Source organism: Harpia harpyja, chromosome W (genome assembly GCF_026419915.1).
Source record: "Harpia harpyja isolate bHarHar1 chromosome W, bHarHar1 primary haplotype, whole genome shotgun sequence".
NCBI lineage: Eukaryota > Metazoa > Chordata > Aves > Accipitriformes > Accipitridae > Harpia > Harpia harpyja.
In genome coordinates this window covers 1,276,254-1,295,305 of record NC_068968.1, presented here as the reverse complement: position 1 = coordinate 1,295,305, position 19,052 = coordinate 1,276,254, and the positions used below count along the sequence as shown (strand labels likewise).

Here is a 19,052-nt window from a genome sequence, read left to right as displayed (position 1 = left end):
CATCCATCATCCAATTTTGTACTACTTCTAAATAATTAAATAAGCACTATTAGTTCTTCACTATTTATAATCTTAATAAATCTCACTTAGTGGTTAAATGGCTAGAATGGTAATTATATCTAACTGTATTAATCTGCAAGACTAATGGCAAAGACTTCTAACTTTCCATTGCACGCAAGGATTAAAGAAACATACTAATGAAAGAAGTGCTTTAGTTTGGGAATGCAGGAATATATTTAAAATTAATTTTATCTCAGAAGAGTATGTTCTGTATGAATCATACTTTCATGAAAAGATGCTCTTCAGTGAAAAATTATTTGATGTATGGCATTAAATACAGTTACTCCAGACAAGATAAGACTGTTTACATTAATTTTTAACATACATTGTGCTAAAAAATCTTACACATAATTTAATGTTTTCCATTAAAACTATTTCAAATTAATCAATGAATATTTGTTATGATGAATGATTTGCATATAGGCCAGATTATTTACAGCTAATGCAAAATTGAAGAGTTAATTTAACTCTTCAAGTTTACAGGGATAAAAACAATGGAGCAAACAAATGCTCATTTAATATATACAGTATAAAGTACTAAGCATTTGTCCAACTAAATCAAGTTATGAAAAACCAGCATTACATATTTAACTCAGAGCAACCAAATTGCAAATTAAAAAATAGCAATTTTTGAGGGGTTACGTTGGCTACCATATAATATAGTGGTCAATGCACTATTTGGTTTGTCTTTTGCATTCTGTTTTCTTCAGTAATAGCTTTAGATTGAGAAATGTGTTTGGTTCTTTTAGTGAACTTTTAGTAGAACAATATGATGTACAAGGTAATATTAAATACTATCTAGAAACCCCAAACTCCAAAAGCCAAGAATACACAAATTTCAAAATCATAGCACAACATAAAGAAATTATCAAAGGGAATTGCAAAGTAGCAGTGGGTGTATTTCTTTAAAATATACCAACTAAGGAAGAAATGAGACTTGCAGACTGTTATACAAAGTTTTCTAATAATAACTACATTTTTGCACTGGTTACCAGATCAATGAATTATTTTATTTGGTTTTTTCAGAGACTATTCTAATGTCTCTGAAGATGAGTACAAATACTGAGTTATTAAAAAAATGGATAGTGGTGGGTAGACTAAGCAATAAGTCTGTTAACATGAATTTTTCTAAATACTAGAATTGCTGAAGCAATAGAAATCTTAAAATTTATAAAATTGTATGATCACATGCAAAATCCACTGAAATACTCTTGGAGCCAATTTTATGACAGCATAGCATCCCAGTTTGTAGATCCTTACTTCCTGGTCTGGGAAAAAAATCAAATACAGTATTAAGACAATCCACTTGGATTCTTAAATGAGAGTGAATTCAGTCTGCTTTATGCATGCCTCTTGACAGACATTTTAAGCAGCAACTTTAGTCCACAGTTATTTAGATTTGGAAGATAAAGTTTTTGTCAGAGAATAAAGCTATAGAAGCCATCAAAATCTGGCCTCCAGGTTTGTGGCACATATAGTACAGGAAAAACTCTAAAATATAAACATATATTCTTTATATATACACTACACACAGAGGCATCTCTTTTTGCATCTGTAAATGCTTAAAATCTCTACTGCTTTCCCTTCTTCTCATGCATTAATTTCAAGCTTTTCTTACCCCACAGCACACTAAGATGGACCTATTTGTCTTTTTCCTTCTACCCTCAGTCCCTTTCTCTGCATTCAGGGCTCTCCCCTTGTCTGCACCTTTTGGGAATTCTACACTTTATAATGGGAAGTAGCAAACAGACACTCTAACTAATGTCACCTCCATTTGGTGCACACATACAATGAAGGGCAGAAATTACAACGTAACACTGTTTTAAGGTCCAACATAACTTAATACTATGTCAAGGTCTGGCTTCCCAGAAGACTGGGATCAGCACCCCATTGATAGTATCTATATTACTGCTGATGCCAGAGACAGTATAAACTTCAGTGGTTTATGGAACTCAATTGTGTGTTACAGATTTGCCCTTTTTTCCTCTCTTCATGCTGCTTGTATATCTTGAGTACAGTCTCTATTGTATATCAAGCTTCATCTCTATTTTTTCAGTAACTTTTTAGAATACACTGCAGATATATAAAAGGTTGCTTCAAAAGATGGAAAGAGTACCTCCTATTTCCATTGAGAAAAAGGAAATTGCAGCTAAAGAGAGTTAGGTTAGTTATTAAAAATTTTAATAGTAAAAACTGAAAAATGGATAGAGATCGCTTATCATTAAAGCTTTTACCAATAGGTTAGACAGCTTTCATATGCTGTCAAGAATGCTTTTGATAAAATTAATGCATTACTGGGAGATATATGAGGTGATCTCCTCAAAGTCCCTTCACATTTCCTATTTTCAATGATTATTCAGTTCAAATATTTTAGTCACGACAAGCATTTTCCATTCTTCATTATTCTATGTTGTATTATCTGAGTTACTGTAGAGACAATGAACAGACATTTATTACCATCAAGGGCTTACGTAACTTATTTTATTATTTAAATTTCTTAGCAATGCCATCTGTTTTGAGGACTCAGACTCCAGTAAAGTATTCCAAGAACTGCTTTTAAAAGGGTTAGTTTTCATAATGGATTATGCATCAACATCACAAGTTTTTTAGGTACTCAATTTCTTGCAATCAAATTTTCCTTATTGATCATTTGGCTAGTATTGGCGCTATTGGCAGAAACAATGAGGTTATTGTATTAGTAAAAATGTAGCATTAGCGACCTGTGGTTTGTAATCTTCGGTTACCTTGGTACCCAGATGATTTGTCAGTCTGCGAGGAACAGAATAGTTATTACTAGAGTTCATAACACTGGCTGTCTCATGGTCCATTTGAGCAGCAGAACCCTAAAAATTTAAACAACAACTCAGTATAACACAAAGTCTAACTGCAATACCAACTATTGCCTAAATCAGTTTCAGCCTTGGATGATAAAATCATATTTATAATGAACTGTCAGCATGTATTTTGGTTAAGTTAGGTCCCCCTACCCCGACATAACTTAGATGTCACTGTTAAACTGGGTTTTATTACCCATTTTTCCCCTAAATTCAACCTCAAAGAAGTTATATTTTCAATGGAAGTCTTCTATAATTATTTTCACCAAGAAAAAGGAGAACTGGACCTGGCAACAAACTGAATTATGATTTTTACAGAGGGAGAAAAAAGTAGCCTCTACTTTTAGGTCAGATTATATAGTGAGTAAGAATAAGCCTGTACTACCTTCAGAACACCATCAGATATGCAGGAATTGACAAGGAAAGAGATTCATCTTGACAAGGAGTAACCTACTTGAACTTGTCTTTATCAAAAGCAAATCACAGGTGGATGAATCTGTTCTATTTTTTAATGAAAAGCTATAAAATAATGCTGACGTTATTTGCTGTAGTTTCTCTAGAAACTATGGTAGATAGCATGTTTCTACCTATTGTAACAACACCCAGTTATTAACATCTTTGCCCTTTTTTAATCTATGTTGTGTACTTACATTCCCCCGCCTTTTATCTTCTCATGCTCTTTGGAGTGGTGGTGGTGTGTGTGTGGGTGTGGGTATGTGTTAGTTCTTTCTTTTTCTCTGCTTCCTGTCTGTGAAGCTTCCTTTACTATGTCCCTCTCTCACAAGAAGATTCCATTCAGTTTGGGGGACTTAAAAATACATTTGAATAGTATACAATTTAAGGGAAAATTGTTCCATTTGTTTTATTGCTGTACTGGGTGAGCTTTATTTTCTCTCAAAATTGAGCTGAGTGCCGCCTTATATTGAAGTTTGCCCAACATTCCGTTGTCCTAAGCCTGCATCACTGTATTAAGTGACTTTTTCCTGTATCAGCTGTAATAGAAGGAAGACACAATTTCCTAAGAGTTCTTAACCCTTTTATATATACCTAGGTGAATATGTTACCCACTGTGATCAAAATAGGTGGTAATATGATAAATATTTATCTGGAATCATATGTTTGTCATCTTAACAAAACAGCCCAAATAAAAAATAAACTTCAGAAGCTGAAAAATTACTTCATATTCTAACTGTTAAACACTAACTATGAAGGAATCACAGAAGCAAACTCCTACAAAAATCATAAATATTACTGGACCATATCAGTGACATTTAAAAAGTCATTTACAAAATAATGTATACTATTTTAAAGACACAGGTCTTTTAATCTATTGACTTTTAATTTCTGGTAAAAATTATAAAAAAAAATAGAAAAAAATTCTAGTCATACTGGAACATTTAAACAGACTCATTTCATTCTCCATTTGAATCCAGAACATTTCATGCATATTCCAGAATAAGTATTAACATAGGATACTAAATAAGTACAACTAGAATGATTTAATTCACACATTATTTTATTCCAATATATATTTCCTATATAAACAAGCACTTCTTTTTGCTGTTATGGATGGGAAAATTTGAAAAACATAAAGCTTAGAATGAAAACTATATTAGACTTCCTAAATTATTTCACTTTAATAATCTGCAGTGCTATGAATATAGGAAAGAACCCTGAGATTTTTACACTGACTGATCCATTAATATCATCTTGACCTCAGACTACATTCAGAGGATTACAGGTTTTGTATATGTACATGCCAAAATTCTCCACTCTTAAGTTCAATATGCTCATTTTATCCAAGAAGGAAAAAAAGATGCAAGTTTGGAGCACTACCTATTAAAGTCCAGTGTAGTGTAGACAGAAATAGAATACTTTTCCTATTGTTTCTAAAAAATGGTATCAACTTTGATCCAAATAACTATTTCCTTCAAAGCCATCATTTTTGGCCTTACTACTTTGAGGATGCCAGGAGTACCAAATTAAATGCAATTACCTTTCTTACTGGCTCCTAAAGACTGATCTGAAAAAAGAAATGTGTAGCCATTCATCTGAGAAACTGCAAAAAGACAGAGGGATGTACATGGATCCTTCTTGTGTAGAACCTTCTCTTTCAAAATCTTTTCTTATCCTTCTACTTGGTCTTGTTTTCTCTTTTTATACTTTCCTGTCTTTCACTTGCTGTTTGTTGTACTATACTTGCTATTTACTCTGTCAATCAGGTTGTGTTCCCTATTTTGTGGCATATTTTATTAATAAAATAGAATACCTCATTGAATTCCTTTATAAAATTTGCAAAATAGATGTTTGAATAAATTTCACTACAGTGGCAGAATAGTGAGCATAACAGAACAGAAGAGAAGATAGCTGTAAGACGGTACAGAAAAGGACATGGCTGAATCCTGAAAAATCCTTTCTTCAATTGGCAAATTTTCAATTAGCATTGCTCATATGACTACAAAACCAATTAGTCTCAAATTATTAAGTTAAAACTTTTTGCACTCCACTTAATAGTGATTGCTCAAAGCAGCAAAGTATATTGAGCTGGTTTATCAGAAATAAATGCTACGCTCAATCTATTAAGCCTTCTGTCTCTGGACTTGCCCTAAGAGTAAATAATCCTCAGATGTCTCTTAGAACACAGATTCAGAGCCCTGGATCTATCAACCTCCAGGAGGAAAGAATACAAATGTTTTAAATATTTTAACGAGGCAAAGTTCAAAATTGTTCAAATACTAAACATAAAACCTCAAATGAAGAATGAATGAATTGTCTACTTGCATAATGTCTGCCAAGGCATATGAGAATCCCTTCTTCCTTCTTTGTAAAATATCTGTTGTCCAAAATAACTCCGGATTCATACAATCAAGAAAGAAAATACAGCCACAATGCATCAATTATTTAAATACATTATGCTTTCAGCCCCAAAGCAGCACTGAATTATTTTTTTCCCAAGCAATAAAGCTGTCACAAGAATTAGAGTGAAAGCCTCAAGCAACTGTTCAGATATAGCAGAGAGAACTTAATTCAAAATGGTGATCAAATATCTTTCAAAAGCAAAAGTATGGCCTATGCTTAATGTTAAATCAAATTAAACACTCAAGCCAAACAACAATTTATATTCTTTCTGATAAATCTCCTTGCACAGGATAGTTTCAGAAGGATTTAAATAATTCTACTTCCCCAAAGTAGCACAAATATTTTACACATGAATTAAATGATCAAATTTATAGCATGAAGTTTTAAGAGCCCAAATTACTAATGTGAATGTCTCAGCTACAGTTGGAGATTATGAAGTGAACAAACATTAATTAGTGCATGATAAAGAATTAAAGTATTTTTAGCCGAAGAGGTCTCAAACATGCAAAAATATTAATATAAAAAGATAAAGAAGAATTTATCTTAGCCCTCTAAATACAGTGCTAATGTGTTTCACTAATAAAAGGAATGACAATGAAAGATTATTTAAAAGCATTTATATAATCCTTCAGCACACTTCCAGAAGATTATCTCATTGATAATACTGTTTCAAAGCTTTATCTAAAATAGTATTAACAAAATATCAATGATAAACCTGCCATTTGATTATTTTCATTTTTAAAATCACTGATATTTCAGTGATAATTTCTCAAGTGAAATTTTGAGCAATTTCCCATAATTAAACCATACTTCTAATATTACAGTTCACCTAGAATAAAATACATTTTCTGTAGTCATTCTTTTTATTTGTTTCTTAGTATTAGGCTCATTAATCATTTAAATAAAAGAAAACGGCTCCTTGCATTATGGAATGTTTACACTTTATCCTATTAAAACATTTATTTCTAATAAACACAAGAAATTTTCTCACTTCCACATGGAATGAAGAAAAGTGTAAATATTTTTAAAATGAACAAGCATATAAACACAATAAGGTATATACCAAGATATAAGCATTGTACATTTCAAGTATTTAATTATACTATCAACATAGAAAATAATCAATTTACCTGACCAGTACCAGTAGTTGCTATGCTGATTTCTGCTGTTCCTTGACCTTCATTGTGCCTCTCTGTATCATGGGAACCCACATCATGCTTGCTTTGAGGTGCCCTCTGTTAATACAAGAGTATATGAAATTATATACAGAAATGAAGTACACTTTAACATTCAAAGCTCTCTAAACTATAAATGCATCAATGCTGTATCTTCACAAAACCATTGAGTAGTGCTTTGTATTTCATAACTCTTAGCCTCAATAATTAACAGCTGAGACAGAGTGTTTTAGAAAAATTGCAAGATGAAAGCAAAGCATGTCCTCTCAGGATTATAGTCCCGCAAGACAAAGGATTTGCTGTGAGACACAGAAACACCATTCTCTACCAGCTCTGCTCACATCACTATCAGAAACATAACAGAACTGGAGCAAAAAACTGTCTTCTCTGCAATGTCATGTGATCTGTGCATTTACTTGGAGACAAGGCTAGCACAGTTTAAGATTTCCATTCAAACACAAACACTTTCTGGGTGAACAGAAGGGTACACATATAGTACGAATCTTTCTACATTTTAATGACAAACAATGCAGGAGTAACCACTTTGATGCAAATAAAATTTAAATAATCTGCTACTGATCAACCTAATCATATTTTATCAAAATGAATGCAAATGATACAGCGACCTAGTACAGACACATGTTCCAGTTTCTTAAGGCAATCCAATTTTCGATAGAACTACATGAAAATCAAACTGTTGTCAAATCCACTCAGAGAGATCACAAGATCAACACCAGAAATAGGGCTTTATATATTTCCTTAATAAAGCAAATAGAATAACTGAGCAGAATACTGTGTAAAGTGTCCAACATCATCCACTAATTTGTTTAAAATGTTCCAGTTTTTCAGAATGACATAAACCATTCTGTCCTTGGAACTGGCTTGAAGTCTGAAATTCAAAAGGTATTACCTTATCTCCAAAGCAGGATTGTTCTTATAGTATTAGTTTTGATGCCAAGCTTCATTTTTCTGGCTCAGAGGCTACTACCATAACAGACAATACTCTCTTGTATCCCTCTCATTTCATTTGCATAACTATACTTGGTTTATCAAATTCCATTTCTATGGGACTTTACAATTTTTATGAGCAGTCCAGCCTATGACAGCATAGTCTGCTTCATCTTGCTTTATGCAAATTTCTCTGTAATATCTAGCAGAAACATACTTCTCTTCAATGTACATATACTAAAACTTCTTTCATTACCTGAAAAAATGGTGAACGCACTCATACAGTACCACTGGCATGCACTCTTTTTTTTTTATTCATATAAAAACATTAGTCTCAAACCCAGAAAACATTTAACATCCAACAGGATTTCAGAAACCAGCAACTAACTGATTAAATACATGTGAAATAATAATTTAGAAATAAACATTAAAAAATGAAATCTATACAGTTTAAGTAATGGAAGAAGATACTTCAAAGAACACAGGAACATTAAACAAAGTAATAACATGAAAAAATTGAAACTTATAATTAGTAATATTTTCCTTAATATTATATGTATGGAAGATGAATAACCACAAGGCAAAACTCTCAAAATATTTTGGGAGATACAGTGTCGTTATTCTTTTAAACCTGATTTGTAGTTTTAAAACTTACCATCTCTATCAGTGTGTATGAAATTATATTGTTATTGCTGCTAATAAAATGACTAAAGAAATTTTATTTCCCAATACAACAGCAGGACCCAGTCAAGATAAGCCCTGTTATACTATGCACTGAATACAGTATAAGGACTCTCCCTGTCTCAAAGTACTTTCAATCTTGAGTAAAGTGATGAGTTTGACACAAAATCTAGATCTACGCCTCCAATATAACACGGGACAGAACTTTCCAAACAGTCATTAGATAACAATAATTTTTAATCCCATGAAGAAAGTAGCATTCAAAGTATCTAGATGCGAAAAGCTGAACTGTTCATTAGCAAGGCTCTGAATCACTGTGTCGCCCAGTTGATGCTATTTATATGTTATTCTTCCAAGAACAGTTCCGGATTTGGGGCCTGAGGAGTGGGGGGGACTAATTTATTAAATAGTTTTGATGAATCTAGAGAACAAACAGGGATCTATTCCATTCCCTGAAAACATAAGCAGAATTCTCTCTTACATTCTCTGTCCCTCTCTTCCCAGTCACATAAGTTTTTTGTTTACTACAAGCTATTTACAAAAGAGGTGGCTTCCCATTTTGAGAAAAAGCTCTCAAAAGTATGCCATGACAAAAAGTAGTCAACATAACACCCAAATTAATTTATAATTATAAAGAAATTATTTACAATTACTACCAGGGTTCACACCACCTTAAATGCATGTTTGCAGTCACAACATGCATAAACAAGCACATTCTTTACTGTCACATGAGTCATCAGCAGGGCTTGCATGTGAAACTTCCAAGTTCACAGAAAAGACTTTTTACCACTTTCGTTACTAGAGTAATTTGAAGTGAGAAGCTGTTCACTTTGTACATACAGACCCAAAGGAGTTAACAATAACACACAGCCAGCAGATAATTAGTATTTATTGAAAACTGATTCTTCTACTTCTTCTATTCATCTTGGGAGTCTTCCAATTTACAAGAAGGGCATGAGGGAAGACCCAGGAAACTACACACCTGTTAGTCTAACCACAGTACCTAGAAAAATTATGGAGAAGATCATACTGGGTGCTACTGAAAGGCATTTAAAGGACAACGCAATCATCAGGCACAGTCAACATGGGTTCACAAAGGGAAAGTCCTGATTAACTAATTTGATATCCTTCTACGATAAGGTCACCCGCCTAGTGGATGAAGGGAAGGCAGTGGATGTAGTTTTTCTGGATTTTAGTAAGGCTTTTGATACTGCCCCTCACAGCATCCATCTGGACAAGTTGTCCAACTGTGGGATGAGCAGGTACACGGTGCGCTGGGTGAAGAACTGACTGAAGGGCAAAGCTCAAAGGGTTGTAGCGAATGGGGCTACATCTGGCTGGTGACCAGTCACCAGCGGTGTTCCTCAGGGTTCAATTCTAGGGCCAGTTCTGTTCAATATTTTTATCAGCGATCTGGAGGCAGGAGTTGAATGCACCATTAGCAAGTTTGCTGATGATACCAAACTGGGAGGTGCTGTTGACTCTCCCGAGGGACGAGAGTCCTTGCAGAGGGATCTAGATAGACTGGAGCATTGGGCAATCATTGGTGGCATGAAATTTAACAAGACTCTGCACCTGGGACGGAGTAATGCCAGGCACAAGTATAGATTGGGAGAGGAGTGGCTGGGGAGCAGCCCTGCAGAAAGGGATCTGGGGATGCTGGTTGACAGCAGGCTCAATAGGAGTCAGCAGCGTGCCCTGGCAGCCAAGAGGGCAAACCGCATTCTGGGGTGCATTAAACACAGCATAACCAGCCGGTCAAAAGACGTGATTATCCCGCTGTATTTAGCAGTGGTGGTGCGGCCTCACCTTGAGTATTGTGTGCAGTTCTGGGCCCCACAATTTAAAAAGGATGTTAAGGTCCTTGAAGGTGTCCAGAGGGGCTGGAAGGCATGTCCTATGAGGAATGGCTAAGGACTCTGGGTTTGTCTAGTTTGGAGAAAAGGAGGCTGAGGGGCGACCTCATTGCTCTCTACAGCTTCCTGAGGAGGGGAAGTGGAGAGGAAGGTGCTGATCTCTTCTCCCTGGTATCCAGTGACAGGACGTGTGGGAATGGTTCAAAGCTGCATCAGGGGAGGATCAGACTTGACATTAGGAAGCATTTCTTTACCGACAGAGTGGTCAAACACTGGAACAGGCTTCCTAGAGAGGCAGTCAATGCCCCATGCCTGTCAGTGTTTGAGAGGCATTTGGGCAATGCCCTTAATAACATGCTTTAATTTTTGGTCAGCCCTGAATTGGACAAGCAGTTGGACCAGATGATCGTTGTAGGTCCCTTCCAACTGTTCTATTCTATACACACACATACACATAAGGATGACTAAAATATTTTTTATATCTTATCAAAAAATATATATAACATTACAGTAAATAAATTAATATTCATCTCTGTCAGACTGTGAGTTAGTGGTTATAAAGATAGCATAACCACTACAAGTATGCACCTTCTTTGCATTGTCTTTTAACACTGAAGGTAGGACTTGTGGATGAAAATATATAAGCTATCAACCACATCAGCTAAAGAACCACAGAATGTAAACAACAACAGACTCTGTAATCTCTGCATGGGATACAGCATCTAGAGAATGGCATGCAGGTCCAGTATGTTAAACAGAATGACCTATTCTGGGACATGATTTTTGAAGAACTGTGAAGCAGAATGAGTGAACTATGATTCTGTTATCTGAGAAGCTGGCTGTGTATTCTTGCATAAAGTGGCCTTATAGAAGTTGTCATTTAATCATCCCTTGTCCTGGTTTCAGCTGGGATAGAGTTAATTGTCTTCCTAGTAGCTGGTATGGTGCTATGTTTTGAGTTCTGTATGAGAAGAATATTGATAACACTGATGTTTTCAGTTGTTGCTAAGTAATGTTTAGTCTAAAGTCAAGGATTTTTCAGCTTCTCATGCCCAGCCAGCAAGAAAGCTGGATGGGCACAAGAAGTTGGCACAAGACACAGCCAGGGCAGCTGACCCAAAGTGGCCAACGGGGTATTCCATACCATGTGACGTCACACCTAGTATATCAACTGGGGAGAGTGGGGGTGGGGGGATCGCCGCTCAGGGACTAACTGGGCGTTGGTTGGCGGGTGGTGAGCAATTGCATTGTGCATCACTTGTACATTCCAATCCTTTCATTATTGCTGTTGTCATTTTATTAGTGTTATCATTATCATTTTTAGTTTCTTCTTTTCTGTTCTATTAAACTATTCTTATCTTAACCCACGAGATTTACTTTTTTTTTTCGATATTCTCCCCCATCCCACTGGGTGGGGGGGAGTGAGTGAGCGGCTGCGTGGTGCTTAGTTGCTGGCTGGGGTTAAACCACGACATCCCTGAAATGGATGAATAACAAAATCTCATACATGCAATGTGATGACTGTGAAGTGCACAAGAAATATTAACATTGGTGGGGGGGAGTTGACCTTGGCTGGCTGCCAGGTGCCCACCATGCTGCTCTCTCACTCACCCTCCTCAGCAGGACTGAGGGAGAAAGTAAGATGAAAAACTTGTGGGTCGAGATAAAAGCAGTTTAATAAGAAAAGCAAAGGCCACGCGTGGTGTGGGATACTTGGAAAGTAATGGGCACATAGTGAACAATCCAGACTCGATAGAATTGATCAATTTGTGAGCCAAGGATGTTTTGTAGCCAGCAGACTTCAAGGATGCTTTGCTTGTGGACACATATTTAGCTAACGGTAGTAAGAGCATTCCAGATGCCTTTAGAAGGCCTTGAACAGAATAAACAAGAAGACAAAAAAAGAAAGATGCCAATTAGAAGAACACAGGTGCGCATTCCACGATAAAGGGAACTTGGCACAAAGAACCTCAATTCGGCAGCTTATCTTGACCAATTAGACCGAGACAAGTTTTGCATGTTTTAGTTAATACAACCAATTATGCCTTATGTTTATGCGCGTGTACAGTGTTGATATAACCAATCATTAGGTGTAACTAGGCGCATGGACAGCACATGCTAGCCAATCTCTAATTTGCTTATGTGTGAACAGTAACTAGAATGAACATATAAACCGAGCTATCTTGGCAATAAAGTGGCATCTGCTTGATCATATTGATTGTGTGCAGTGTCCGTGACTTCCGCGTCAACAGCGTGGAAGCAAAGAAAAGCAAAAAGATTTACTCTCTACTTCCCATGAGCAGGTGATGTCCAGCCACTTCCTGGGAAGTAGGGCATCAGTACCCGCAGTGGTTGCTTTGGAAGACAAACACCTTCATAACAAATGCCCCCCATTCCTCTTCCTTTCTCTTAGCTTTTATTGCTGAGCATGATGTCATATGGTAGGGAATATTCTTTTGGTCAGTTTGGGTCAGCTGTTCCAGCTATGTTCCCTGCCAACCTCTTGCCCACCCATAGCCTTCTGGCCTTTGTGGGAGGGGGTGGTGGTTGGAGAGACAGCCTTGATGCTGTGCAAGCACTACTCAGCAGTATCCAAAACATGGATGTGTTATCAACACCTTTCTAGCTACAAATACAAAGCACTATGAAGGCTGCTATGGGGAAAGTTAACTCCATCCCAGCCAGACCCAATACAATTGGTTTCTGAAAAGCCTTGCCTTGAGCTTAGTCTATGGGCCATGTTCATACTTTAGTGTACCTTTTTTTCTCCTAAGAAAGCTCATTCTATGAATGGTCTTTTTCTTTCTAAATTTGCCTTTTGAAAGCTCCAAAATGGAATCTTTCAAGCCAAAGTTAAATTGCTAGATGCAGGGAGGAAAACTATTTCTCATGATTTATCTGCAAGGGCTTGGTGAAACTGAAATACTGTAAATCTTATTACAATCTACCTTTCTCTCTGCTTTCTGAAGAAAACTCTTTCTCTGTAGTTGTTCCTTTAAATTATAAAAGTGTTCATTCTCAGGAGGCATTATCCGGGTTTAGAGCCCCTCTGTCAATTCCTGAATTCTAGCATCACACTACAAAAGGAACAAAGTTTTGAAGTTGCTGAGTATGCTTGTTTGCTTTTGTAGCAAAATGGTGAAAGACTGCAAGTGCCTATTATAGGCTCCCCCCATCTTGTCACTATGCTCTAAATGCTTTTAAAGTAAACAGGAACTATCACTTGTCAGTTGTTAATTTCCCTGTATTTACTAGTAGAAAAAAGACAGATCTCTCGGTGTGACATTTGTAAGAATAGTAGGCCTTGATTCTTTTTTGCTATAATAACCAATTACAAATAATTTTACTTAGTACTTTGTAAAAATGAGTTGCAAAAGTAGTTCCTTGTGTATTTATTAGGAATAATGGTTGTTTTAGGCAAAAGACTTTTTTTTTCTTCACAATATTCCTGTGCCTTATTATTTTCTGTGTTGAAAACTGCAGATAAACTATTATTTTCTTAGATACCAAAAAATGTTTATTTCACCATAACTTCATAGTACATACAAAAACTATATACATACAGGTGTAAGAAAGAATGTAGTAAGATCAAGAGAATAATGCAATGAACAAAACCAAGAAACCATAAGATTGAAAACATTGTGTTATGGTTAAGTCATAAAGGAGAAAAAAATCTTGTAAGTCAAATCATTAAGAGAACTCCTATCCATCAGAGTGCTTTATCAAAATAGTTTAAAGTTTGCTGAGAACAATCTCTGAACAGAATAAATTATCTGCAGCAACACTGTCTAATGGAAACACTTCACATATTTCAAATGACAGATATTATGATAGAAAGGCCTGGACCACTATAGCAAATTAAAACACCATATTAAATATTTGCTAAGAAATTGTTGTGGGGTTTGGGTTTTTTTAATGCAATTTTAGATTCGTACCTGACAGCCAAACATTCTATCTTTGGAGACTCTATAGTGGATTGCAAACCTTACGAAAATCTCACAAAATGTATACTAGAATTCTCATGAATTTGGAAGGTAGTGTCACTTGCAGGCAAATTACCTCAACTTTTCCTAATAGCATTTACAGGAGTTAGCAACTTTGCCAAACCTTTAAAATGTCTTAAAAGTTTTTCTGCTGATTTATCTCCCAAAGCTATTTTCTATGGTATAGTATTATATTTTGTCATATACTAAAATATATATCTTGCACTTAGATTCTGCAATTAGTGGCCAACTTTTAATCAGTAGACAAGCTATGATATTTATTATTAAATATTTATAAACATAAGAAGCACATTCAAGTTGGGTATCACTATATCAGGCACAGTATAAAAATATCATAAATGCTTCATGTTTATATTTTTCAGTTATATGGACATTGCAATTTGACTGCTACTGCCTTTCTTCTTGCCACCAGGCAATTTCAGAACTAGATCTAGTTGCTACCCACAGGAGATGGCCATCCTTTGGCAAAATGATTAAAAAACCACTATGTAGTATTAATAGGTGTGTAGTTACTCCCTCCTTAACCACCAGTACCCTGTTAACTCTGTCCTAAAATGTGTAAATGTACAACCAATCCTTCCAGAAGCTTTATTGATAGGACATACCACAAGAAAATTTTGATATATTAAAGAATTTCCATGTATTCAGAGGCCAAATAAGAGAAAGGACTGGAGTGAAGAACTGAGACAAAAACTACTCTTTGAGTCCTTGAGGTGAGTCAGTACACTCCCCCCAGCAGGAAACAAAACTTCTCCAGGCAGGGAGGAGAGAAAAAAAACCCCAAACCCTAGAGGCCGCAGGTTGAAAGTTGAACAGACCAATCGAGACGTGCCAGGTACACTGAAGTGACCTTCTTGGCCAATAGGGATTAAATGACCACAGATCAGATTCGACAAGGGTATAAACGGGACCCCGCTGGAGGACATGTTGGAGTCAGTCCTCCTCGGAGCAGCGGGTCTGCAGTCGGGGACTCCCCCTTGGGTCGGGGCACCGCCCGAGGTAACTCCTCAAGGGAGAGAGCCCTCAGCTTTTAGGTGAGTGATATGTGCATTTTGAGTCATCGCTTTTAAATCTTAAGGATTCTTAAGTTGGCTGTGTAGTACTAATTCCCCTTACATCATTGAGCCTGTGGTTCACTAATGTTATCGGAGGTCTAACTAACTAACTTTTTACTGAAGAATAAATCTGACTTTTAACACCTGTTGGATTTGATTGTGTGTGCCCCCGTAACAATACTGTGCTATTTTTTCCAGAAAAAGAGAGAAAAATTCTGTAATGAGAGAAAGCAATGGTAACACAGCAATCAATTATTTAAGGCTATTCAGACTAAGTTCATACCACTTGTACTACAATATCACACATATTTAACTAATTTTGAACATTAGTAAAATTCTTCTCTTAAAATAGAGTACCATATCTTATAGTACTTCTCTTCCAGTAAATCACCTTTTCCCTGAGGCTGTGTACCTCCTCAATTTGCTGACCAACTCATTATTATCCTTTTAAGCACTACCCTACAACTTTTTAAGCGCCTATACACAGGTCCCCACCAAATTGCTCTTCAAAACGTATCCCCATCCCTTTTCTGAAACTCATCATCAGACTAGGTTTATGTGGTATAATATTTACTCTTCTCTACCAAAGGTTATTTCCAGAACTATGTCCACACTACTGGACTGCAATCTGAGGAGATGTCAAGGGAGCAGATATGAATGAGGTGTTTGTTGCACACTTGAATGCAACTATAGGGAGGTTGTAAGGCAGTATGTGGTAAAGGCACAGAGAAAGGACTTTCAGCTATTGAATTGCTTAGTTTCCCTACTAAGGAAGCTGACAGCTGTTTGATAATGTGATAGTGAACTGCTTTCATAGTGGTGTGCACGCACAGATGCCTCATTTTACGATTTTACCTCCAAAAGTTATCAGTGTCATTTTAGTCAACTGTGACCTCCTTATACATTGATTGAAACAGTTTGTTAGGTGGTAAAAAGGCAATTTTATCACCTGATAGTGACAACATAGTTACCACCATAGGTGACAGTTCATTTCCTTATCCCTAACTATGATCCCATCAGAATTAATTACAGATTTCAAGTCCAACTTCTCTCTAAACTTAGAGTAAATAAATAAATAAATACAAATCAGATCACTAATAATAAATTGGGGGGTTTTGTTCAGAAGCATTTTGAAAGTTTCATAACACATTTTTTGAAAATATCCTCAAATTGTTTTGAAAACTATACTAATTATATCTGTCCAATAACAAACCAGACATTCTATGCAGAGAAAACCTGTACATTAGACTGGTAATTTTTGTGCTTCCCTCTCATCTTACTGAAAAGATGCATCAACTTTAATATTGAATGGTGGAACAAAAAAATGTAACTTAAATTTATTCTCATTCTGAAATAAAGATGGGCACCTCTCTCTAAAAGTCACATGACAAGAATACCACTGTGTCCTGGTTTCAGCTGGGATAGAGTTGTCTTCCTAGTAGCTGGTACAGTGCTATGTTTTTTACTTCAGTATGAGAAGAATGTTGATAACACTGATGTTTTCAGTTGTTGCTAAGTAGTGTTTAGACTAATGTCAAGGATTTTTCAGCTTCTCATGCCCAGCCAGCAAGAAGGCTGGAGGGGCACAAGAAGTTGGCACAGGACACAGCCAGGGCAGCTGACCCAAACTGGCCAACAGGGTATTCCATACCATGTGACGTCACACCTAGTATATTAACTGGGGAGAGTGGGGGTGGGGGGATTGCCGCTCGGGGACTAACTGGGCATCGGTTGGCGGGTGGTGAGCAATTGCATTGTGCATCACTTGTACATTCCAATCCTTTTATTATTACTATTGTCATTTTATTAGTGTTATCATTATCATTTTTAGTTTCTTCTTTTCTGTTCTATTAAACTGTTCTTATCTTAACCCACGAGTTTTACTTTTTTTTCCGATTCTCTCCCCCATCCCACTGGGTGGGGGGAAGTGAGTGAGCGGCTGTGTGGTGCTTAGTTGCTGGCTGGAGTTAAACCACGACACACTGATTTTAGAGAAAGTTACAAACATTATGCAAAGAAACGTCTTTTATAGTTATCTGAAAATAAAAAATTATAATGTAATAATATTGCTCACAAGAAGTCCATGGCAGAACATGGACAAGACCCTGACCTTCCTGGACTATAGTCCTAGGCTTTAAAGACAGAAGAGTATACTCTCTTTTCTTATCTCTGTCCCATTCATCTTCTATTCAACGCCCTGAATTTAGCCAAGTCCTATATACTGTGTAGTAAAGACTAAGTGTATTTAACAAGTGTATCATATTTACACTAAAGGAGGCTATGTTGTTTTACACTGCTAACTTTTCAGTACTAAGCAATTTTATTATTTTTAACATATTTTTCTTTATTTAAAAATAAGTATGTCTTACACCACCTGGGAAAACAGAAATACCACTATAGGTAACCTTATCAATCCACACTGGTCACCGGCCAGGTCAGTAACAAATACCTTTAAAATCCAACGCACTAATCAGCATGATTGCCTTAAAAGAATGTCTGCTAATAGGAAGAGGCTATTATCTGAGATATAGAGAAAACAGCTCAGTAAAAAGGACGTTAAAATTTTTTGTAAACCATTGACAAATAACTGCTGGAGAATAAGAATCCTAGTTTCTTTTTCTGGTTGAAGAATAAATTTGTCTCCAGACTACATACTTGACATTTAAATATATTAATTAAAAAAAGGTTTATAGTTAATAGAGGATCTTGTTACTTTAGAAGCAAGCTTTAATAGATGCGATCTACTGTATCCGCTCAATTAAGGTTACTTGAGAAAGGGAGGAAAGATATGTAATTTTGCTAAAAATGACTTATGAAGTGCACAGAGTTTAATTTCATAACAAAACTAGAGATTAAATCTTATAATTGACTATTTCTGACATCTACGAGATTGCACCTTCCCTATGGTTGCTATATACCTCTGCAACAATTTCTATCCATACAACAAAAAAGTTTTATTAGGAAACTGGAAGCCTGACACGCTGCCTCCTGATACCCTGCCCCCTGACTGACATCAGCAGCACAGGAAGGATGCCACTCACACTATTCATGTAAGGTATGAGTTTCTCAAATCACACTGCCATTGGTGGATCCAAGAGCCGGCACGACTCTTACCTGCATTCAAAAGGCATTTACACGATTAGCTGTTGCTGCCAGATGACCTGGACACCAAGTGTCCCTGGCAGTCCACCAGAGCCAGGGCATCGCTTATGATCCTGTGTTTGCTGTCAGTGATTGGGTGAGTCACCAAATTGTTATCAATTAATATGTATAATATGATTGAAATAAACAGGGAGCTGCTAAAGTCCTGTGTACAGCACCCCCCCTCCCCCCATCAGTTAATATTTAAAATAGGGAAACAATGACTAGACATGATTTAGGGTTTAGGAATAAACTATTAGACAATGGGGCTTTGTAGATAGGTAGAATGCTTATGTCAGAAAAGATAATGGATTGTGGTCTGATCAACAAACCTTGAAGAACCGCTTGGAACTGCCAAGACAGAGTAAGAAGTAGGTAAAAGGTAATTCCTACAGGGGGAGATCATGACCACCGACTCATTGACCTACTCAAATGATAC

At 36.3% G+C, this 19,052-nt stretch overlaps 1 protein-coding gene across 9 annotated transcripts in view; it reads right to left on the bottom strand.

Annotated features, from left to right (window-relative positions):
* Positions 1-19,052, bottom strand: part of LOC128136137 (adenomatous polyposis coli protein-like) — a 151,108-nt gene that overhangs the window by 26,010 nt on the left and 106,046 nt on the right. For 8 of the 9 annotated variants that reach the window (XM_052775301.1, XM_052775300.1, XM_052775302.1 and 5 more), the window contains 2 exons: positions 6,884-6,988; positions 2,781-2,903 (listed from right to left, as the gene is read on the bottom strand). In XM_052775301.1, coding sequence (XP_052631261.1) covers positions 2,781-2,903; positions 6,884-6,988 — 228 coding nt within the window. The remainder of the gene's footprint in view (positions 1-2,780; positions 2,904-6,883; positions 6,989-19,052) is intronic. The other variant, XM_052775303.1, reaches the window with a different exon arrangement.